Here is a 23803-nt window from a genome sequence, read left to right as displayed (position 1 = left end):
CAAAAAGGTTTCCGAAGTCATATAACAATAATAATGCAACCTGGAGATCTCTCTGATCTCTATACTTCTCTACAGTACAAAGTTTCTGTCCACTTTTATCTGTGAACTAGGATTACACAGACAAACAGCAGCAAAACAGTGCCCTCTACTGAAACATGGCCCACTGTGATATAATCTGATTGTTCTTTTTATATTTCACATCATGTCTACTGCACCAGTATACTGGCTGTTGCTGCACCGGATAACTGACTGTTACTGCACCGGTATACTGACTGTTACTGCAACGGTATACTGTCTGTTACTGCACCGGTATACTGTCTGTTACTGCACCGGTATACTGACTGTTCCTGCATCAGTATACTGACTGTTACCGCACCAGTATACTGACTGTAACGGCATCAGACTGACTGTTCCTGCACCGGTATACTGACTGTTCCTGCACCAGTATACTGACTGTTACTGCATCACTCTGACTGTTACTGCACCGGTATACTGACTGTTACTGCATCACACTGACTGTTACTGCACCCGTATACTGACTGTTACTGCACCTGAATACACTGACTCTTACTGCACCTGAATAATGAAAGTTACTGCACCGGCATACTGACTGTTGCTGCACTGGTATACTGACTGTTACTGTATCACAATGACTGTTACTGCACCAGTATACTGACTGTTACTGCACCGGTATACTGACTAACTGCACCGGCATACTGACTGTTACTGCACCCGAATACTGAAAGTTACTGCACCGGCATACTGACTGTTGCTGCACCGGCATACTGACTGTTGCTGCACCGGTATACTGACTGCTGCTGCACCGGTATACTGACTGTTACTGCACTGGTATACTGAATGTTGCTGCATCAGTATACTGACTGTTACTGCAGTTTACTGACTGTTACTGCACTGGTATACTGAATGTTGCTGCATCAGTATACTGACTGTTACTGCAGTTTACTGACTGTTACTGCTGAAGCACACTGACTGTTACTGCACCGGTATACTGACTGTTGCTGCACAGGTATACTGATGTTACTGCACCGGTATACACACTGTTACTGCACCAGTATACTGACTGTTACTGCACCGGTATACTGACTGTTACTGCACCGGTATACTGACTGTTACTGCACAAGTATACAGACTGTTACTGAACCGGTATACTGACTGTTACTGAACCGGTATACTGACTGTTACTGCACAAGTATACAGACTGTTACTGCACCAGTATACTGACTGTTACTGCACCGGTATACTGACTGTTACTGCACCGGTATACTGACTGTTACTGCACAAGTATACAGACTGTTACTGCACCGGTATACTGACTGTTACTGCACCGGTATACTGACTGTTACTGCACAAGTATACAGACTGTTACTGCACCAGTATACTGACTGTTACTGCACCGGTATACTGACTGTTACTGCACCGGTATACTGACTGTTACTGCACCGGTATACTGACTGTTACTGCACAAGTATACTGACTGTTACTGCACCGGTATACTGACTGTTACTGCACCGGTATACTGACTGTTACTGCACAAGTATACAGACTGTTACTGCACCAGTATACTGACTGTTACTGCACCGGTATACTGACTGTTACTGCACTGGTATACTGACTGTTACTGCACCGGTATACTGACTGTTACTGCACCAGTATACTGACTGTTACTGAACCGGTATACTGACTGTTACTGCACTGGTATACTGACTGTTACTGAACCGGTATACTGACTGTTACTGCACCGGTATACTGACTGTTACTGCACCGGTATACTGACTGTTACTGCACAAGTATACAGACTGTTACTGCACCGGTATACTGACTGTTACTGCACCGGTATACTGACTGTTACTGCACAAGTATACAGACTGTTACTGCACCAGTATACTGACTGTTACTGCACCGGTATACTGACTGTTACTGCACCGGTATACTGACTGTTACTGCACCGGTATACTGACTGTTACTGCACAAGTATACAGACTGTTACTGCACCGGTATACTGACTGTTACTGCACTGGTATACTGACTGTTACTGAACCGGTATACTGACTGTTACTGCACCTGTATACTGACTGTTACTGCACCAGTGACCGATACCGACGCTCCTGTCTCAGGGACAGTGGAGTTCCTGAGCTGAGCTAGACAGCCTTGTGTGTGTGTGTGTGTGTGTGCGCGTGCGTGCGTGCGCGCGCGCGCGCCGACAGTTGAGTCAAGCCAGCAAACCATAACGGAAGTTTGGTGTCCTTCAAAATAAAACCACACATGAATATCCGTTCTAATGATTTAATCAAAGCAACTTAATGAGCGACTGCAGTTGTGTAGTCGTATCGATTGCATGTTGAGACAATAACGAAGCATCCAATAGTAATGTCTGTCATTGTAATATGTTAGTCAGCAGCGTGTCAGTTACCTGCTCCAGCGAACCGCCACCTAACCAACGCTTACCGGATACATTTTCTACCGTTAGCTTCACGCTGGTTAGCTTGACAGTAGCTATCGTGGCGATAAGGAAGTTAATCTTCACGTTTTTGGACCAAAATCGCAACTTCTTTGACCTGTGGGTAGGTTCACCTCCTCATCAGACACACATTCCACCCACATGCACCTCGAGCAGCGAGGGTCCGTGCACCCGCCGCCTCGTCCGCCCGGTCGGAGCGGAGCGGAGCGGAGCCGGAGCTAACAGAGAGGAGCTAACTCCGTCGGAGCTGCTCGACCAGCAACATTGCACACTGATAACTACACGTATGTTGCTGTGAATATGTGGAGTGGAGTCAACGCTCCGGGAGCCACGTCGGTGGAGGACCCGTCTGCCCGCGACGACGACTGGTCTCCGCTGTGGCGAGCTAACAGGCGGTCGCGTGTGTTGTGATGACTAGCATCGTCCATTGTTCGTTCACTCCTCCAGGGTTCTCCTCTCGCTAACTCTCTTCGCGAGTCACACAAGTGTCGACCGTGCTTCTGTTGTCCCTCCTGACACTTACACACTTACATCAGTACTAGTGACCCCACACCTCATCCACAGATTGTCATCTCAGTGTCAAAGATCAGCTGCAGAGTTCATTAAATCGTTTCATGTACTAACACACGAGTGAAGCAGATCCACCAATAACACGTTGACTGTTGCCAGGCAGCTGGAGGAGCACCGAGGAGACTTCCGAGCAGCTGGACACCCCCTGACTCAGTGTGTGGAGGATGTCTTCACCGGTCTACTACAACCAAGACTGTCTGACCCGCTTCAAGAAGAGGAAAGCCCGCTTCTCCTTCAGCGAGGTCCACATCCTGTTGGACGAAGTGAGGAAGCATCGTATGGTTGTCGTGGGTACGTGTCTTCAACTGCTCGTCCTCCTCCTGAAGTAGAGATGCTGCTCTGACATGAACTAGTCTGGTGTACTGGCTATTACAATGAATGGATGAGCAATCTGTTGAATTTTGCCTGACCTTTTGACCTTTCGACCTTTCTTTCTCTCCCCCAAAGGCAAATTCAACCGCGGAGTGCCCACCGACATGAAGAAGCGCACATGGGCGGAGATTACCGCACGTGTCAATGAGATTGGGGAGTGCCAGCGCGAAGTCATCGAGGTCATCAAGAAATGGTCTGACCTCAAGTGTGACACCAAGCGGAAAGTGGCTGCCATGCGGTCGGGGACGGTGCCCAACAGGGGCCTCAACTCACGTCTGTCCCGAGACCTCAATCAGACGGAGAAGATAGTGCTTCAGATCCTGGAGATGGACGAGGAAGACCAGAGCATGGCCGACTTTGGCCCGCTGGGAGACGACGACGATGTGCCAGAGGAGGAAGAAGAAATAGAAGAGGAGGATATGATGGGAATGCAGAGTTCTCCCAACGGCGCGTTGGACATGTCCATGCCCCCACCAGCCTCTTCCACCACCAGTGGACCACAGTCAGGTAGCAAAGAGGTTTTTCTTACGAGTGGTTTTCGGATGAGGAATTGTTAAATCAAAACTCAAAATGTAATCACCCACATTTAAGTCTAAACCTCACCAAAGTTGACCTGCGTGCAGACAGGTCCACAAGTGTGACAGTGACACAATGTTTTTAATTTTGCCACCCTGGATTTGAAAGGAAGCAGTCAACATGTGATTAAAGTGCAGACTTTCAGGTTTCATTCAAGGGGTTTAACCTTTGAGGAGTTACAGACGTTTCTACTCATAGTCCTTCCACATTCAGACGCTCACAAGTAATTGAACATTTGTTTATTAGACTAGAAAATTGTCAGAAAACATCTTTAAAAAAACCTTGTGGAACAAGATTCTTTGGACAGAGGAAACCAAAATAAACTTGTACCAGAGTATGGTGAAGGAAAGGAACTGCTCATAACACACTGATAACACACTGATGTTGATGTGTTTAGGGCTTCACTTTCTGCCAAATGCTGCAGAGCTGATAAGATGACCCAAAACATACTGCGATCTTCTCAAGTCAAAGAAATGGGTTATTCTTCAGCATCTGATCTCAGTTACTGAAGACAAACAAACAGCAAAACATCTGAAGGCAGGAAACCCAGCATTTGGCGAAATACATGGGTTCCAGACTTTGACTGCAACAGATTTTCGTCCAAATATTAAAAAACAACCCTTACACTTATAAATGATTTCTATTGTACAATTACTTTTGAGCCTCTGAAAAGGGAGCGACGATGCAAAAGTGGCTGTAATTCCTAAATGGTTAATGCAACATTTCTCTTAAACCCATTGAAATAAAGGTAATTTAATTGTGGAATAGAGGAAAAATGACAAAAACTGTTTCACTGTCCAAATACTTATGGACCTGACTGAAAAGTTCATCACCTTCCGTTGAACATGTGAAATGAATATCCTTAGTTTTAGAACAACTGAGGAGAAGTGCATTAAAAGTGTTATTTGAACGTAGCAGGGGACTCGTCACAGCCTGCCTTTGATTTGCAGTATGAAGTACCTGCCACAGAAGGTGAGATGTCGGGGTTTGGATACAAATTAAGTCCTTGAGTTTTTATGACATGTTTTTGTGATGAGAAAACACTAATGAGCCTTTTTTCCTTGACTCAAGACACTGAAGCTGCGTTTGGAGACTCGGATGATGACCAAACGGAGGACGCGCCTCCTTCCACTCAGGCAGCAAAAGCGACAGAGGACCATCAAGGAAACAACGGCATCCAGAAACAAGGACGACCCCAGACGCCCTCCGGACCCTCAACGTCAACGGCCGCCCTTTTGATGCCAGGTCAGCCCTCGCAGAGCACGAGGGACAGCATGCTGCACAACGCATCGCTGAGCCTCCAAGAGCAGCACGCCACCAACATCCTGCTGGAGACGGTGTCTCGCTCCCTGGAGCTACTGTCCGAGTCGGTGCAGCAGCTGGCGGAGACCCAGCAGGAGTTTGTGCGCGAGTCGCTGCAGCTCCAGCGGGAGACGGTGCAGGTTCTCAGAGACTTCACAGGTGGAGCCATTGCACTCATGCATGACAAACTGAACGGACGTCCAGCATTGTAGCGACGAAGCGTCAAGAGATGTTCGGTTGTATCACTGACTTCATACACGGCCATCAGGCGCTCCTCTGGACCCCACTGTTGGTTACTGTCGTTTTTGAAAGTACTCAACAGATTTTCTGTGGCTACATATTCAAAATGTATTCCTAGAGACGTATTGATGGAATTGCTTGGTGACATGAAAAGGACTGACAAATAACCAGTGTTAGCCATAAACTGTTTGCTACTGAAACCGCGACTCCTTCCACTTGCATTGTAAGACATTTTTTATGAAGCATACACCACTTGTAAAGCCTTTACATTCTTTTAATTGTGAAATTCAAAGAACGAGTCTTTGATTTTGAAAAGTCGTGAAATCCATGTGTGTCCTTGAATAACTTGTAGCTGATCACATGTACTGTAACGGTGAGTGGATTTCTGCACCTGACCATTATATGGTCCATTTCTCTGAACGCTCACCACGGTATGTTAAGTCATGTTTCAAATACCTGTAAATGAATCCGATTAAACCCTTCTTTTTTTTTTTTTCCTTTTTTACAAACATGAACACTTCTTTAGAACAACGTGGAATAAACTACTCATGTATTTAAACTGATAAAGTCTGTAGTGCACATTCAGATATTACAATTACATCTTTAGATTGGTTCCAATACAAATGCCCTTGTATTGTTGATTTGACTTCACTGACACATTGCAAATAATCAAATCATCTTCAATATAACCCTTAAAGTGCTTCACAGACTGAGACTAATCTCATGAAAGAAACCTTCAATTAAAAAAAAAAATCATGCTGGACTTTAAAAGAAAGAAGATGATGATATTCAATGTGTTTTTCATGTCATCCAACACCATGGAAAGACCAAAACAAACTAGTAAACCAAAGCTTCGTCTTTGTCCTGTGTCCTTTGTGCCCTATAGTCCCAACTCATTGTTATCAGAAACTATTAAAAACACATTCTTAAGCCACACTCGCACTGGGTGACACGTTCCTTCACAACGATGAACACGAGCTTTGTAGTGTTACATTCCATGTCCTGCTGTAAATATTCACTAGAGCACCAAGTGTGTATGAATCCACTGCAGAAAACAGTCCCCAACAAGTGTGCAATATCCTTTCAAAAGCATTTAGTAGAAGTGACAGATCTCTTCATTGAGAATGAATGAGCTTGGAGCTGCGGGCCACAGGAAGATGAGAGACAACACAGTGAATCAGGTTTTCTTGTGTGATCTGCTGAGTGGTGCTTTAGGTTTAGTCCTCTGTGATGAAAGGACATGAGATGAAGTAGTTTGATTGAAGGAGTGAGGATGTTCAGTCACTTCCGCAGGCACATAAGAGTTGGCAGTAGGGGGCCCTGCTGTGCTGTCTGTCTGAGGTCAGGCTGACTGCAGCCATCCTCAGTGTTACTAGTTTATACATCAAAATCATGTTCTGGGCCGACATGATAAGGCGTTTTTGTCCTTTTTCTGTAAGTGGCTTGAATCGCGCATTTGTCTGAACTGAGAGCTTCTTTTCAGAACATGTCTTCCACGTACAACCACACGGGGCTGGTAACAGAGACAAGCACACTTCTACAATACAAGAAGCAAAACAGATGAGATGTTTAAAGGAATGAAACATAAGACTATTACTATTACTATTACTACTTCTAATACCACTGCTACTGATACTACTACTAAGTTTCGTCAAATACAGTTCTGTTAAACTCATTATACAGTGGGTACAGTACAGCTGGAGGATGTGATGGGTTATAGGAGGAGGGTTACTGATCTGTAGAGCTCCATTCTCAATCAAACACGCACACACGCACACACACACACACACACACACACACACACACACACACACAGATACAGGGAGCGTTAACTCAAACTGCATTGTTCCCCTGTAGCCCCCTCTGCCTCCCTCAGTTGTTAAACAGCTGCTGGGGCTGGGCCGGCCTGCTGCGGCGGGGAGGGGTGAAGGGGCGGGATGCAGCGGGAGCTCAACAGTCTGCTGGAAGGTAGGGGGCTGCATTGGTGTCTGGCCGGGGGGCTGGGTCCTGAATAGGCAGCTGTATTCACATTGTGTGCTGGTCTTTTTTACCTTCAGTTCTGTACGGGGCCCTTAAACCTGAGACTTAAGCCTTTCTGAAAGGGCATTATTCACTTTGAATGCCTACAAAACTGTATTCTACTCGATTCTAACACAAGAATAAAATACGACTTGTCCATTAGAAAGTGGATATTTAGACTAGATGTGATTTGATTCAATTAATAAATGCCTTAACAGTCTGCATTTGTCTGATCAATGTGATGTGTTATGTTCATGTGGTTGAATTGAACAGAACAAATATACAGGATCAAAACTACACTCTAACTGAGATAATACAGATAATATACACCACAATAAAACATTTCCACTCAGCCATTTTATTTTGCTCAATTCTTCATCTTTCTCCAAACCTCCAACCATAGAAGTGATCACGTGTCACAATAGTTGGTCGACATCTGGCAAAAAGAGAGACTTGTTGAAAAAGACAATAAAAAGGGACAAAAATCTATCCATCGATCTGTCCCTGTGCAAATCTATATGTACGTTTCCTCCCCCTTCCTTTTGCCCCAGTTGACCCCTGTGCCCTTTCCTTTTCTTCAGTTTTAACCCCCACCTGTTCTCATTCCCTCGTCCCTCCCAGCTCCCGCTTTCATCTCCCATCTGCCACTGAGGCCACACGCTGCAGGAGGAAGGTATTAAATTATTGTCATGCCCAAACAAAAAGAATAATTACACATCTGCTGCTTATCCAAATAGTTCATTTAGATTTAATTCATCAGAGGAGAATTTATGAAGATTTATTTGAGGGAGTCTGATACAGATTTCATTCAGATTTTACATACACATACACATATACGATACAGAAAGTCAATCCAGCAGCCTGTACACAGCCATTGCAGGGCACTGGTCTATGGGCTGTAAGGTGTTTGTGTTACTATGGTACCTTGTTGACTGGATCTGTGGAGATACACAAGGAAATCCTTTTTGCTATAGATGAAAACACCTCAGTGGACTATTGACTAGCACTAATGAGTCCTCTATAGGATTTCTCTGGATGGTGAAACACAGTCAAAACCACCAATTCAATTCAATTTTATTTCATTTGTCCAGCGCCAATCCACAACATACATTGTCTCAAGGCACTTTACATAGTGAGGTCAAGATTACATTATTACAGGGAAAACCCAACAAATCCCACAATGAGCAAACACTTGGCAACTGTGGAAAGAAAAAATTCCCTGTTTACAGGAAGAAATCTCTGACAGAACCGGACTCAGTTGTGGGCGAAACATCTGACTCGACCAGTTGGGGTGAGGAGAGAAATGGGGAAGAGAGGAGAGGTGGGAGGAAAGAGAGAGAGGACAGTTCTAAAACCGCCGCTTTAGTCTCTACCAGACTGATACTTATAAGTACAAAAATAATAATGACACTTTGTAAATGTAATGATGTTATTATTATGATGATGATTATTAATCATCTTTTCACAGACTTATTGGGGAAACATCCAACAGTAATCAATTACAGTAGTCCAGTCTAGAAATGACAAATGACTGGACTAGTTTTTCAGCATCCTTTTGAGATCGGATGTTTCTAATGTTCTTGATATTGCGCAGGTGAAAGAAGGCTGTCCTAGAGACTTGTTTCATGTGTGAGTCAAATGACATGTCCTGGTCAAAGGTAACTCCAAGGTTCCTCACAATAGAGCTGGAGGCCAAGGTTATACCATCCAGGGTAACTATATGATCAGATAATGTTTCTCTGAAGTGTTTAGGCCCGAGTAAAATTACCTCAGTTTTTTTCTGAATTTAGAAGTAAAAAAATATTAGTGATCAAGGCCCTTATGTCTTTAAGACAGTCCTAAAGTTTTTCAACCTGATTATTTTCCTCTGGCTTTATAGATAAATACAGCTGGGTATCATCAGCGTAGCAGTGGAAATGTATGTGGTGTTTTCTTATAATATTGCCTAAAGGAAGCATATATACAGTGAAAAGTATCGAGAACAAGCACAGAAACTTGTGGAACTCCATGTCTCACGTTTGTATGAATGGAATTTGTTGTTAACGTTAACAAACTGAAATCTTTCTGATAAGTAAGACTTAAACCATTCTAGTGCTGTTCCTTTAATCCCAATGTGTTCTAGTCTCTGTAACAGAATTTTGTGATCGATCAAATGCAGCACTGAGATGTAAAAGGGCGAGAATAGAAACATGTCCTCTGTCTGAGTCCATGAGAAGGTCGTTGGTAACCTTCAGCAGTGCTGTGTCTATACTATGACGCTTTCTAGACCCGGACAGAAAGTCTTCAAGCAAACTATTCCTGTGTAAATAGTCACATAACTGGTTAGCAACAGATTTTCCAAGGATTTTAAAGATAAAGGGGAGGTTTGATATGGGTCTATAGTTAGCTAAGATATCTGGGTCTCGAGTCGGAGCAGAGGTTTAACTACTGCCACCTTAAAGGCCTTTGGTACATAGCCTGTTAATAGAGATAAAATGATCTGATCTAATATGGAACTGTTGATTAAAGGTAATATCCTTAAACAGCCTTGATGGAATAGGATCTAAAAGACAGGTTAATGGCTTGGATGAAGTGACCAGCGAAGTCAGCCCAGACAGATCTATAGGGGAGAAGCATTCTAAATATAGATTTATACTGTTGGTTTTCCTAATTTATATTTAGATTGATTTTCCCCTATGTATGACCTTCATCACACCTTTAAAAAAAATTGTTCTTGAGAAGTTGACACTGTTTGTGGAAGCAGACTTTGGTAAGAATAGCCTTAAAAGATGATCTGTTCTCAGACTGTTATTATGTGATGTGCTCATATTGGCTGATCATGTTAGTGATGGAGGTAACAGCAATAGTATATACTCCACCTCCACAAAGCCTGTGGAGCCTTGTATCAATTATTTGACATACCAACATTGAAGACATTATAATTCATCATGTAAGAGATCCACAACCAGAGCAGTGGCTCTGATTTAATGTTAATGGTGATTTTTCTGATTGATAATTCATAATGAATGGCACATGGCTGATGTGAATGGGTGTATTCAATCTAAATAAAGATAGAATAGAAAGAAAGAACTTTAATAAGATCCATATTATTGTTACTGATTTTTGACTCGCCACAGCTTTTAACCACATGTGCTTTATTTTGTTGTGAGTAAAAGTCCGTTTTTACAGGTTCAGGTTGTGGCACTGTAGTTGTCTAATTTTTTTTATTTTTATTTCTCTGAAATTGCATCTTGGTCATTTGTCAAATCAATGGACTCAGCTCAAGAACTCACGCGGTTAAAAGGGGAAGTAAATGTTCTATATGTGTTGCACCAATAAGGAAAGGGGGACACTGGAGGAATATGAACTATAGTAATGTGTCATTGTGTAACAGCTATAAGATGCACCACACACTGTTTCTATATTTAAATGTTGTTGTTTTTAATCTGGCACGTTTTAACTTTATTTGCATGAGTGTGATTTTAAGCCTTTATATCTTGCATGTATTTAGTTCTTTGTGTAGAGTGACTTGTTTTGTGTTCTCTTAGTGACGGATTATTGGTTGCCGAGTTGTGTGTGTGTGTGTGTGTGTGTGTTTGTGTGTGTGTGTTAACTAGCTCTAATTTCTACCTGTTGCAGGTGTGCTGCTTCCTCACCTGTATAAAGCTGGAGTGGCCGATTGGTGGAGGAAGCATTCGGGAGTTGACTCAGCACGTGAGAAGTCGGACCAGTGGACACTGTTTTAAAGTATTGTTCTCCTAATCACAAGTCTTCCTTCGTTGGTCCGTTTATTCTAAGTGGGCAAGCGCCCTCACTGCTGATGCGGTAATTCGCACGGTGCAAGTGGTTTACTTTTATTATAGGTTTTAATATATTTGATCCCCTGACCCGTGGAGTCCCAAAGTGGTTTTCCCCTTTGATTTTAAATGAGATGCATCTCTTCTATTAGTAGTGTTGTTTTAAAGCCGAGGTGCTAAATTTGGAATTACATTTAATCAGTCATTTAATTTTGATCCTGACTGTTTGAACAGGTTTGTTGTAATCCTGATTGTTAATACATGTCCTTGCTTTTAAAACAATTTACATTGTCCTTGATGTTTGCGAACATACTCACCACCTCACTGTAGGGACCTGTATTTATCGTGTTGTCGGTTAAAGGTGGTGACCATAGACCAGTGCTTGGTTACAATTGAACACAGGCACAGATTGCAATGCAAACAAAAAAAATACTGCGATCTGCATTACATCAAGACATACAATTACACAGTACAGTATATATCTCCCTGTATTACTCCAGGAGTTGGGAGGAGGCTAAAGGAACAAAAGATCGCAGCACAGATGGCCTGAGGCACCAAGAGGTAAAACTCTGATTTTATGACCTGTGACCAGGGACAGTAAAAAGTCATACGACACAGTATTTCAGTCTGTATTATAATTAGCCAGACACCTAATGACTCCTTTGACTTCATCCATACATTTGCACAGTGAGGAGGTGGCAGGGCTGTTTGGTGCCCGACAGCGTTTCTGCATCCAGCATTTTAATGAGATCAACTAATCAGCCAAATGATGTGCATACATTTAAGACTGCATGTACACGCACACGCGCACACGCACGCACGCACGCACGCACGCACGCACACACAGAACATCACAACCCAGCACACAACCATTCCACACCTCCTATTGTCCCACACTCAGACAGCAGGCTGGGCCTGCAGAAGTGGCCACAACAGCCAATTTCTCCCTCGGGGGTCAGTTTGCATCCCCCCACCCTCTCTGTTTCCAAATGTCCTTGGGGAGAAGAAGGGTCCTCAAGCTGCTGTGGGCTGGAGATGAGGCAGATGCTGGCCACTCACACTAATGGGAGGTCTGAGGGTGATGACATGGCTCCTTTTTGGTTCCCATGCCCCGTGGCACGCTCATGTCACACTCCTGCAAGTTATACAGATGATGACCACAGAGAGGGGAGAGGGTTAGGGTCCATCTGCTCTCCTGACACAAAGACACACACTTCCTTCGGAGAGGTGCGGCAGCTACTGTAGATAGAAGCAGGACGCACATTTGCACATTTGTGTCTGACTCTCCCAAAGGAACAGAAGGGGATGATATATGGGCCTATGTGTGTGACAGGATATGTGTATGGAAACGTGATATGCATATGTGCACACACACACGTCAAAATGCTGTTTAGCATATGGACATGAGGTATTTAGAAATCAGTTAAACATTGTGTGAAAATTATTTGGGGATTTAGAAAATTTGCAGGGGTTATGGTCTTTTGAGTTTGAAATGTCGATGGCCTGATTTAGTGGGAGAGGTTCTTCCTGCTGTATTGATGTCCTTGTGAGAGAATATAGTTATTCTTTTGAAACAGCAGTTGACGCTGATGACTGTGCCAGTTCACTTATCAAGTGGCCTGGACTATATGATCAAATGGTCTATTTTCACCATTTAATAATAATAATAATAATAAATGTCAATTGTAGAGCACTTGACAGTCATGTGTTCTGTCAGTATAATATTTTTGAGATATTGAGGGAAGGATACTGCATCTTTTTCGAATTGAAGGGAATGTCCAAAGTTGGTAGATATTTTCCCTCAAGAATTGAAACGAGAGGGATTTGTAGAAGACCTCCCACACAAGTGTAGAATGAAGTTAAGGAAAGGAGAGAATGTGTAAAGAACGCTGATCTTAGTAAGAGACTCAAGCGTGTTCAAATGAACAGGGCATCCTTCTCCTGCATCAATGCACACAATAAATGTTGGCAGATAATGTACAAGCCATTAAGGATTTGTGAAAAGTACATACATTGTATTTAATAACCCTAAATGGCCATTCGGATTGGATATTAATTCACTGTGAGCTGCATTCAGATACATGACACCATGATGACAGTTGCTGTTCTTGTACGTTCTCTGGGTGCATTACAGAAAGTGTCACTGGAAGTGCTTGGTTCCACTTGTAGAAACTCTTCAGGACTCGGGGTTGGACTGATCGTTAACAACACGCAGAGCTGAGGCTCCTCAGAAAGCGGACAACACTTCTCGTTTGCTTCGTTTACATACAACTGTGCATGTTTCCTCCATCCTTTGTCCGCGTTGTCCTGCAGGGAAGCGTGTCAGGATATGCGGGGGGCCACTTCAGGCACGCGTCCTTTTGCTCATTATAATATCAAAAGCCCCCCCTCACCATAACCCCACCCCCACCTACTATCACCACCATACATATGGACATAATCCAGCACACATGCTTGTGGAGAGTGAGATGAATAAATAGCGGTTTCTGTTGCGACCTTGAAATCTTTGACCAAACACAAATCTATGGATCTCTTTTTTTTAGGACTCTTAAAAGCCCATGTCACAATAATTCCGAAGCTGGTTATCGTTCTATTAATTCACTGATATGAGGGCCCAAACGCTTGTAGAGGTCTTGGTGGTTGGAACAGCTCTTCTGTGTGAAAGACATCTGAGGTGTGTTTACTCTGAACCAGGTCCCTTCTGGCGACAGGTGCTGGAACCGCCAGCCGACCAGAGTCCACCCTAAATCAATAAGGAGTTAGCGGTTTGTGCGCGTGTGTCTGTGTGTGTGTGTGTGTGGGGGGGGGGGGGGGGGGGGACGCTTTGGGGAGACAATAGCTGGGGTTGGAGCCTCACAGGATCGACCATGTGCCGTTGATTACCATACAGCTGTTCGTATGAGATCCAGACAAAAGCAACATGATCGTCCAAACCCCCCCTCCCTCACTCCCTCACTCACACACACACACTCACACACACACACACACACACACACACACTCGCACACTTTCCTCCCCCCTTCTTCAGACTCAAGGGGACAACAGAGGAGGCTAGACGCACAATGCGGACCTGTCCACTCTCTGTCACCTCACACGCGTCAGTGTAATTATAATATTGGATGTAAAGAAAGGAAGACGACGCTGTTCTTCCTTCTGATCTTTGTGTCAAGCTCCAAAGTAAAACAACACACTTTCAAAACAACGATCTAAATGGTCTATACGAAGTTATAGGCTTCAAATGGTGTGGCACGCTCATTGAATTTACCCAAACATGTAAATAATGTTATTTTCTAAGTTAAATAAGTTTTTATTTTTACCATAATAAGATTTGGGGATAATCTCATGCCAACCACAGCATTATAATTAAAACGTTCTTGAAACTGACATCACTGGAACCTGGATAGATGGTTAATCTTTTTAAACACATAGGTTTACACCGAGCCTTTGGTGGCTATATTCAGTTCCATCACTTTCCTGAGTGATTAAGATTCATGTAATTCTCAGCATATCTGCCTTGCGCCAGCTTCTTATGCATATTCCTATGAAGAACTGTGTCCAGATGTAATGTAGGTTGTCTAATTCCCCAGGAAGGCCTCCTGCGCCAGGCTGTTCCCCTGAGGTCTGCCCCGGCTCCACCTCTCTGCCTGTGACGCGCAGCATCTGATGGTATAAAAGCACTGTGCGCCTTTACGCACCAGAACCCAAACAAGTGGAGTGCCGTCGACAGGTAGGAGAAGGGCACTAGGAGAAGAAGGATTTAAGGGACACATGAGGATAATATAACCCACAATATTCAAACTTTTTAATTTTTTTAAGAGAGTGTCCTTTGCACTGTAAGGATTTCCCTCGACATCTTTTGGGAATATTATCGCACACGACGAATGCGGACGTCCACCTCGAACAAGGGATCAAGAAATGGCACATCTACACATCCGATACCTCCTGGCTCTGGCCTTGGTGCACACAGTAAGTTATACGTTATTAATAGTCTTTTATTTGTGCTTCAATAACACCTCAGCATGTCTCTCGGCGTGTACAAGCGCGTCTGACATCATGTTCCTCTCCCTGTAGGTATGTTCCTCTGGTGTGTTCGAGTTGAAGATTCATTCATTCCACACGGCGCAGCGCATCTGCAGGAGACACAGGGACTGCCACATATTCTTCAGAATTTGCCTAAAACATCCAGAGGATGTGATCTCAGCAGAGCCGCCTTGCACTTTCGGCACCGGACACACCAACGTCATCAGGGCCGACCGCACGTCCATCTCCAGCAGCGCTCCCATCAGGGTGCCCTTTCACTTCAAGTGGCCGGTAAATTCTATTACATTTTTACGCAAACTACATTGGCTTTTCTGGGTGTTGCAGTTTGTTTTATTGAAAAAACAAAAAAGAAAGAAAAGTTTTTCAAGTTCAAAGCTGAAAGCTCATTTCATTTGTTCATGAGTGCGTATTTGTTCGTTTCCAGGGAACATTCTCGTTGATCATTGAAGCTTGGAACGCCGAATCCCCCACCGAGTACACGGGTAGGCTGCTCCCTCCACTCATTCATTCGACGGAATTAAATAAACGCACCATCCGACGAAGATGCTCATTTATTTTCTCTTCTTCGCAGACAACCAGAACAACCTCGTGAACCGCCTGGCGACGCGGAGGAGACTTGCCATCGGAGAAGACTGGTCCCAGGACGTGCACTTTGGCGAGCAGAGCGAGTTGCGCTACTCATATCACGTTTTCTGCGACGAGTACTACTTTGGAGACGACTGCGCGGACTACTGCAGGCCGAGAGACGACACGCTGGGCCACTACACCTGCGACGAGGAGGGCAACCGCATCTGCCTGGAGGGCTGGAAGGGAAACTACTGCTCTGAACGTGAGTGTAGTCTGTATGGAGTTCCCTCGAGCAAGGCACTGTAGTAATCCAGCGACTGGTCCGCTGTGCAGGGAGCAGCTCCCCTGAAAAAACCCTGGATTCATACACACGTGGATTCAAAGTGCATTGATTATACAAGCAGATTACTACATCTACAATATAGTTTAACATGACATTTATTTAGTATCCACGTAGTTTACATGGCACCCTCTAAAACAAGGTCACTAACTGTTGTACATGAGAAAACAACAAATCAGCAATTTGATGAAATCTGGTAAATAAGTACAAAGCAGAATAACCGAAAACAATAAAAGTGATAGAAACAATAAAATACACGGAAGCCTGAAAACTGAAAGAGTGATTCTGAGTAAAAAAGTAATTCACAAGATGAAATATAAACATATTTCTCAGTAAAGGAATTGAGAGACAGTGGAGACAACTAGGCAAAACACATACAACACAATACATTAACACGAGGAACACTGTGCAAGATGAGGCAATCCAAACATCTCTCAAATATAAATGATTTTTCATTTTATTGCTCAGCTCACAGACAGTTTGAGCATCAAGTCATTAGAGTCTGTGGTTCCATCTGCCCTTTGTTCTCTGTTACAATGAGAGAAAGAACCGTGGCCCCATCACATACACACATTCATTTGTCAAGGTGATCTGGGAGTCTTTGTGTGTGTGCATGTGTGCGCGCGCGTGTGTGTGTGTGTGTGTGTGTGTAATGGGAAGGAGATAAAAGAAAGCATTTTTCTCCGGCAGTGTGCCTACCAGCTGCTTGGCTTAATACTTAACCAACAGTGAAGTCTTGATCAGGGCTGGGGTCAGACAGGGGGCCCGGTACGTGAGTGTGTATGCGAGATGTATGAGAAGGCGTGCCCATTGTAATCACACACCCTCCCCTCCCTCTCCTCCTCAGCCATCTGCTCGGCGGACTGCAATGAGAAGCACGGCTACTGCGAGGCCCCAGGGGGCTGTACGTGTCGCATGGGCTGGCAGGGCCCCTCCTGCAGCGAGTGCGTCCGCTACCCAGGCTGCCTCCACGGGACGTGCGGCCAGCCGTGGCAGTGTAACTGTCAAGAGGGCTGGGGGGGCCTGTTCTGTGACCAGGATCTCAACTACTGCACCAACCACAAGCCCTGCGCCAACGGTGCGACCTGCACCAACACCGGGCAGGGCAGCTACACCTGCACCTGTCGGCCCGGCTTTGGTGGCACCAACTGCGAGCTGGAAACCAATGAGTGTGACAGCAACCCCTGCAAGAACGGAGGCAGCTGCAATGTGAGTGTACAAGGGGATAAGGTGCACTTATAAAAAATAAAAATAAGAGAATGAAATTAAGACCATTAAGACAAGATAAGAGATATATTATGATTGACTGAAACAAATGGAACAGATTCTAACAAACCTCTCAGCGCGTGTCAAAAATTTAAAACTGTTTTTAGACATTTCCTTGTTAACATTAAGGGGTTTCTCCCTCCACAGGACCTGGAGAACGACTACTCATGCACCTGCCCACAGGGTTTCTACGGTAAGAATTGTGAGATCATCGCCATGACGTGCGCTGATGGCCCCTGCTTCAACGGCGGCACCTGTGTGGAGACGATGACTGGGGGCTACACCTGCCGCTGCCCCCCCAGCTACACCGGCTCCAACTGCGAGAAGAAGCTGGACCGCTGCAGCAACAGGCCCTGTCTGAATGGTGAGTGGAGTGGAGAGGCCTCCCCTCTGGCGACACCTTGTGGCTGAAGTGCAAATCATTAGTTCTCTTTTGGCTGAATATGAAATTGTTTTAGTGAAGAGGAGTTGCTGTCAACACTCAGTGTTAACTGATCTCTTGGATGATGAACTCACGTCTGTCTCCTTTCTGCAGGTGGCGAATGTCTGGATCTTGGTCAGAGCATCTTGTGCCGCTGTCAGGCAGGCTTCACCGGCGCCAACTGCCAGGTCAACGTGGACGACTGCGCCTCAAGCCCCTGTCAGAACGCTGGTACCTGCCAAGATGGTGTGAATGACTACACCTGCTCCTGCACCCTGGGGTACACCGGCAAGAACTGCAGTGTGCGCTCGGATGCTTGTGGGGCCCGTCCATGCCAGAACGGTGGAACCTGCTTCACCCACTTCACTGGGCCAGTGTGCCAGTGCCCAAAGGGCTTCATGGGTCCAAGTTGTGAGTTCACGCTTCAGCCCAGTTTCAAGCCAGCCTTGCGCCAAACCTCCCAGTCCTCCTCCGCCACCCTCACCATCTCCTGCATTCTGGCTGTTCTGGTGCTGGTTCTGGCGGCAGGCATTGTCTTCCTGAGGAAGAGGAGGAGACTGCAAGGAAGAAAGCAGCTGAGCGACAGTGCAGTTTACAATGACTTGGAGACGGTCAACAACGTGGGAGGAAGCGAGAGGGAAGCCTTCCTGGGTGCGAGCGGCCTGTTCAAAATCAGCAACAGCACAGCTCGCCTCAGCCTCTCCCTCTGCCCAGACGACAGGTCTGGGTACAGGCACAACCCCGTGGAGAGCGGCGTGGCCAGAGGTGAGCGCCAGGACTTCATGTGGAGGGACGAGGCCGGTCCGGGCTCTGGAGCAGGGATGAGATGAAACAGAGAGTTAACATGGATGTTCAAACAGGGGAATAAGAAAAATAGCACTTGTTACGTCTCTCTCGTGCACACGACGGGGGGGATTCGTGAGCTGCTGGAGATAATTATCAATGTTTTTTTATAAAAAAAAAATTTAAAAAAACAAGAAACAAAATATTGACAAATGAACTATACTGATGCAGATGATTTACAAAGATTATTGGAAAACTTCATGGGGCAAAGCTCTTCCATGTGTAAGACCCAAAGAGACAAATAACACGATCCACTTTTCATAGGACCTACAACACAAACCAAATACAGGAAGTCACAATACCCTGACCACCTTCGGAAAACCTGCCCAAAACTATATTTGAATGGGTTATTGTCTTTAATATGTTTACTTTGTTTAATTATTTATCCTTTTTTTTTTTCAAACACAGAATTTTTGTTTTCGCTTTTCAATCTTCCTTTGCTCATTTTTTCCTTATTGTGCGTACCATCATTTTGTTTCTTCTTTATATTATTTATTTATTTAAACACTTTTACTTTGATTGTCACAGATGTAGAGATATATTTATATGATGCTGAATGATGCCTGCTGTCGGACGTGGATTGTCTTATGGGATGTGCAGGCTGGCAGGAAAAAGTGCTCTATCACACAGTCAGCCATTACTGTATTTTAAATATATATACACATATGTATATACATATATACATATGTGTGTATATATATGTGTGTGTGTGTATATATATATATAATACTACTGATCACATTGCTCTTTCATGTGCCATTTTGATTTCATGCCAAAGTTTGTTATGTTACATGTTTTCATTCACGTTATTTAATTTAACTGTGTGGTGGTTGTGATGTGGAATAAAAGATTTGCCTTAATGTGTTTCTGGATTCTTTTGGTTTAAAAATGACTCTACCGTGAATTCATCGTCTCAGCTCTAGGTGAGTCAATGCTGACTGAATCGATCTGATATCGATATGGATTTTATACCCAGAGTCAAAATGAACCGACGTATTCGTAGATCAGAATGAACACTGATGTATGTGTGTGTTCATGTCACATTATCAGTCTGATGTGATGCAGCTGAGCAGCAGCTCACACACCCGGGCAGTTTTTTTTTCAGTTTGGCTTCACAGATTAGTTAAAACAATGATGCACATATCATCTCTCTGAGCCTGTCGGGGCTCCGGGTTGGTGTCGGATGATGAACAATACCAATACCATGAACATTTGTGCAGATCATCTCATGGAATAGGTGAATAGTTCCGCAGTACTTGTTGATGTATCCTCTCTGGGAGTAAATAAACAGAAGCAGAGGGCCAGTCTGTCCCGTCGTCGCCTCCCAGCTCGTCCTCTCCCCCTCGTGTTGAGAGACACAACACCAGTCAGACCAGTCCTCTCCGGACAGACCAGTCCTCTCCAGACATGGCAGACGAGCGGACCGGGACGACGCTGGAGGCGAAGGACGGAGTTCCGCGAACCGAGTCGCTTCAGGATCATTCTAACATCCCGAAGAGGCACGCACGGGTCACCGTGAAGTACAACAGGAAGGAGCTGCAGCGGCGGCTGGACGTGGAGAAGTGGATCGAGAACAGCCTGGACCGGCTGTACTCGGGCCAGGTGGGTGTCACGGAGCAGTCACTGAGTCTTCACATCACAAAACAGGTCCTGAGGTCGTGAAACGAGGCAGAGGGGTTTAACGGTGAAATGGCAGCTGTGCTGTAACAGGACGGTGGTGTCGTGGCGCCACAGACTTGGCCTCCTGACGCACGAGGTGTTTGGTGCAGAGGAGCAGAGGTGGGCCAGTCTGGTTCTCCTTACAAGGCCAGCGATCGTGCAGATGTGCAGTCCGCAGCTGTCCCCTGCATCTCCGACACCAGTGTCTGTACTGAGGCTTGCTGCCTTACAAGGGCAGCGTGGAGACATCCATGTGGCTCTCTGTATTCAACCGCACCTCGCGCCCGATTGCTTTGTATGTGTGTTCATTTGAGTTTCTGTATACTGTGTTTTTACTTACTGCAGAACAAATTGTCCTACGGGCACACATGAATTTGAAGTTGAAGTTGAGATTGCTTATGGGGCATGTGGGTACCCCAGGAAGGAGACATGGGGGGAGGAGTTCAGCTCTGTGTTGTGTAAAGCCACGTATGTAACATTATTATTGGTTATGAACTGGAATTCAGATGATCACAATTAAAAGTCAGCCTATGTAAAACAAGCGAAGATCAAGTAACTCAGACAAGAGTCTTGCAACAGTCACGTTGCTCACCAGAAGCTGGTGGGCTGTTGAGTCGAGTCTTGTTTCTGCCCCCCCTGTTCTCTCAGCCAGTACAATGGCTGTTTGTCCACAGAGCACCACCCTGTCACTGTCTGGCGTGAGCACTGTTGCTTCTCAGTGCCCAGAGCCAGAACACACAGATGATGGACATGAAGTGGGTGTAGGCTGAATCAAAAGTCTCTTAAAACTGAGAATATGATATATTATTATAATATTATGAACTCTTTTAACCTGATACTAACAGGCTCGTCATGATGCGTACACCAGAGTCTACTTGTGCTACATTTAAGCACCCTAAGAACTGAGTTTTGTTTTGTTTTATCATCTTGACAAGCATCTGAAGGAATTCATTTGTGCGACTGAGCACTGTACTTCTGAATAACCTTTATTATTATTATTATTATTATTAATAATAATAATAATAATAATAATAATGTGAATCAGTTAAAAGATCACCTCCCGTAAAACTGTCAGACACACGAGGGAAGCACAACCACAGATATTGTCTCTTTTATTTCACACATTCTTCTTCCTTGACAAAAAATTGGTACATGTGTTACCCACAATGCCACACCACCACCAACACTTCTGTTGGAGATTGGGGCGTGTTATGCTTGCAGAGGTGAATGGGGCCAATAGGCTCATGCCTGCAGGAGAGATGAGGAGGAGTTTCGTAGCTTCACTTCTCTCAAACTCTTCACTTCAGGTCATTCATCAGACTACACACACGCAGTCACAACATTAACATTGACATTAACATGCATATATGTCACATACAAAAACAAGACACAAACAAACTGTTTTGAAGTTTTAGAATATTCGGGACCAGAAAACTGAATAGGAAACTTTACAGACAGAAGTGTGTGTGTGTGTGTGTGTGTGTGTGTGTGTGTGTGTGTGTGTGTTCGTTAACTTCAGGAGGGTGACATGCCAGAGGAGGTGAACATTGATGACTTGATTGACCTGCCAACCGCCGAGGAGCGAGTGAAAAAGTTGCAGGTAAAGGAGCAGCGTGGCGTTCACGTTCAAAGTGTGTGATGAGGAGAGGAGACGCTGTCATCAGTCACATTTCATATCATGATTTTACTAATTTCAAGATAAGGTTCAGGGAGTCCCTCAAACGTGTTTGCAATATAACAGTTGATACTATTAATTAGTGAAGTAACAAAAGGTATTTTTTTTCTATAATATTTATAATAAAAATGTGATGGTGTTGCTAATCACAACATTGTTTTTTTTTTATTGAACAGGAGCGTCTTCAAATGTGCAGAAACAACACAGAGGTATGTGTCAACTCAGACATGAAATTGCAAACCCCAACATCAGCCATAATGACACACACACACACACACACACACACACACACACACACACACACCCACACACACACACACACACACACACTGAAGCTTCAGTCTGCTCTCAACAATGTCTCTCTGTTCCATCCTGAACTCACAGTGACACAGTGACAGCGTCGCTGCTGCTCGTCTCACTCAGACACAGTTTACACATGGGAGCCTGATATGTGGAGGTTGGCTTCACATTTGTTTTCCAAGTGTGTTGTAAAACAGTACGTACAGATCTACATGCAGGGTGGGGCAGTAATGGATTACAGTAGGACATAATCACCCCAAAAAGAATTAACAATAATCAGACCAGATTAGGTTAAAAAAAAAAAGTTTGATAGATCATCGTGATATTGTCAGGGATTTCATGATTACATTTTGACGAAGTCTTTGAAATAAATAATAATGACCGTTCTACGTCATAGCCAATGATGTCAACTAACGAAAAGCACATTAGACACACGAGGTTTCTAAGACGCCAGCTAGTGGTGTGAAATCAAACAGCACTGAGGTTCAAGCAGCCTGGAACACTTTGTGACTGTTGGAGATCCTTTTCTTAACACAGCTTCCAGTGACAAGTCACAGAATCCTCAGCCCTTGTTATGTCCAAAAGCTTATTCTCGACCTCATCTGAAACGAGTTGGGCTTCAGTAATCTGAGTGGATCAAACTAGGTGGGGGTCTGAACAGGTTCTTACTTTCACTCCAGAGAAACCTTGTACTTTTCCCCCAGAACGAGGATTGAGGGGTTTTGTCGGGAGAAGTTTGACTCCTGGGATTTCTGGAAAGAAACACTTTTTTGACTTTGTGGAACAACAACAATGGTTGAAAGGACTTTGAAAGGCCTATTGGAAAACGGCTCCCTCTGCTCCATGTGACACCCACTCTGAGCGCTGTGCTCTTCCTCAGACCTTCATCCAAGAGCTGGTGGGGAAGCTGGAGGGCGTTCCCAAGCAGGACGAGCTGCAGAGCGAAGGCATCGAGCATCCAGTCGTCTGCCACAGCCACTACCGCCACGAGCCCTACCACTTCAACAACCCACCCCAACACCTCCACCACACTGGAGGCCGAAACCAGACCTTCTGACCATACACGCACACACACACACACACACACACACACACACGTTTGATGCCTCACTTTTTAGATAACACTGCCATCTTAGATGCATATATGACTAACTTGAAGTCTGTTTAATGATCAAAGTTATTTATTGGCATGTTACAGGAAAGAGACATGGATCCTGTTACACTGGCAGGACACTAGTTTTTAATAATCTCCACTGTCATTAATCTGTTTCGAGTCAAAGTTATTACACCTAAATTCGCAAACACCTAAATATTATTCTGCAAAGAGGAATTTCTAATTAAACCATTCATTTCTCTA

The 23803-nt window shown here is 44.5% G+C and overlaps 3 protein-coding genes across 9 annotated transcripts; all 3 read left to right on the top strand.

Moving 5' to 3' along the window:
• Positions 1-2272: 2272 nt before the first annotated feature.
• On the top strand, positions 2273-6401 carry zgc:153990 (uncharacterized protein LOC768125 homolog). Of its 7 annotated transcripts, none has more exons than XM_035626640.2 (5): positions 2274-2582; positions 3149-3340; positions 3497-3928; positions 4916-4969; positions 5069-6401. In XM_035626640.2, the coding sequence occupies exons 2-5, from the start codon at positions 3214-3216 to the stop codon at positions 5509-5511; spliced, it is 1056 nt and encodes a 351-aa protein (XP_035482533.1). In that variant the 5' UTR covers positions 2274-2582; positions 3149-3213; the 3' UTR covers positions 5512-6401. The 7 variants fall into 7 exon arrangements, with proteins under 7 accessions (XP_035482535.1, XP_035482533.1, XP_035482529.1 ...); XM_035626636.2 differs by having other exon boundaries at positions 2275-2582; positions 3153-3340; positions 4913-4969; XM_035626635.2 differs by having other exon boundaries at positions 2276-2582; positions 4913-4969.
• An 8648-nt stretch (positions 6402-15049) lies between these two features.
• On the top strand, positions 15050-19662 carry dlb (deltaB). Its single transcript, XM_035626951.1, has 7 exons — positions 15050-15300; positions 15406-15645; positions 15800-15857; positions 15947-16204; positions 17130-17491; positions 17696-17912; positions 18084-19662. Exons 1-7 carry the CDS (start codon positions 15250-15252, stop codon positions 18797-18799), a joined length of 1902 nt encoding a protein of 633 aa, XP_035482844.1. The 5' UTR covers positions 15050-15249; the 3' UTR covers positions 18800-19662.
• Positions 19663-20154: 492 nt separating this feature from the next.
• On the top strand, positions 20155-23803 carry ppp1r14aa (protein phosphatase 1, regulatory (inhibitor) subunit 14Aa). Its single transcript, XM_035626952.2, has 4 exons — positions 20155-20414; positions 21991-22071; positions 22323-22355; positions 23327-23803. Exons 1-4 carry the CDS (start codon positions 20220-20222, stop codon positions 23501-23503), a joined length of 486 nt encoding a protein of 161 aa, XP_035482845.1. The 5' UTR covers positions 20155-20219; the 3' UTR covers positions 23504-23803.

Source organism: Scophthalmus maximus, chromosome 2 (assembly GCF_022379125.1).
Source record: "Scophthalmus maximus strain ysfricsl-2021 chromosome 2, ASM2237912v1, whole genome shotgun sequence".
In the NCBI taxonomy this organism is placed as follows: domain Eukaryota; kingdom Metazoa; phylum Chordata; class Actinopteri; order Pleuronectiformes; family Scophthalmidae; genus Scophthalmus; species Scophthalmus maximus.
Note: the sequence above shows the minus strand (reverse complement) of the source record. Positions and strands in the feature narration are given on the sequence as shown.

Coding starts and splice junctions, on each gene's coding strand:
- zgc:153990 (XM_035626636.2), top strand. CDS start 3,214: ATGTCTTCACCGGTCTACTACAACCAAGACTGTCTGACCCGCTTCAAG. Junction 3,341..3,496: donor GCATCGTATGGTTGTCGTGG/GTACGTGTCTTC, acceptor TCTCCCCCAAAG/GCAAATTCAACCGCGGAGTG. Junction 4,970..5,068: donor TGAAGTACCTGCCACAGAAG/GTGAGATGTCGG, acceptor CCTTGACTCAAG/ACACTGAAGCTGCGTTTGGA.
- ppp1r14aa (XM_035626952.2), top strand. CDS start 20,220: ATGGCAGACGAGCGGACCGGGACGACGCTGGAGGCGAAGGACGGAGTT. Junction 20,415..21,990: donor ACCGGCTGTACTCGGGCCAG/GTGGGTGTCACG, acceptor CGTTAACTTCAG/GAGGGTGACATGCCAGAGGA. Junction 22,356..23,326: donor TGTGCAGAAACAACACAGAG/GTATGTGTCAAC, acceptor GCTCTTCCTCAG/ACCTTCATCCAAGAGCTGGT.
- dlb (XM_035626951.1), top strand. CDS start 15,250: ATGGCACATCTACACATCCGATACCTCCTGGCTCTGGCCTTGGTGCAC. Junction 15,301..15,405: donor CTCTGGCCTTGGTGCACACA/GTAAGTTATACG, acceptor CTCTCCCTGTAG/GTATGTTCCTCTGGTGTGTT. Junction 16,205..17,129: donor GGGAAACTACTGCTCTGAAC/GTGAGTGTAGTC, acceptor TCTCCTCCTCAG/CCATCTGCTCGGCGGACTGC.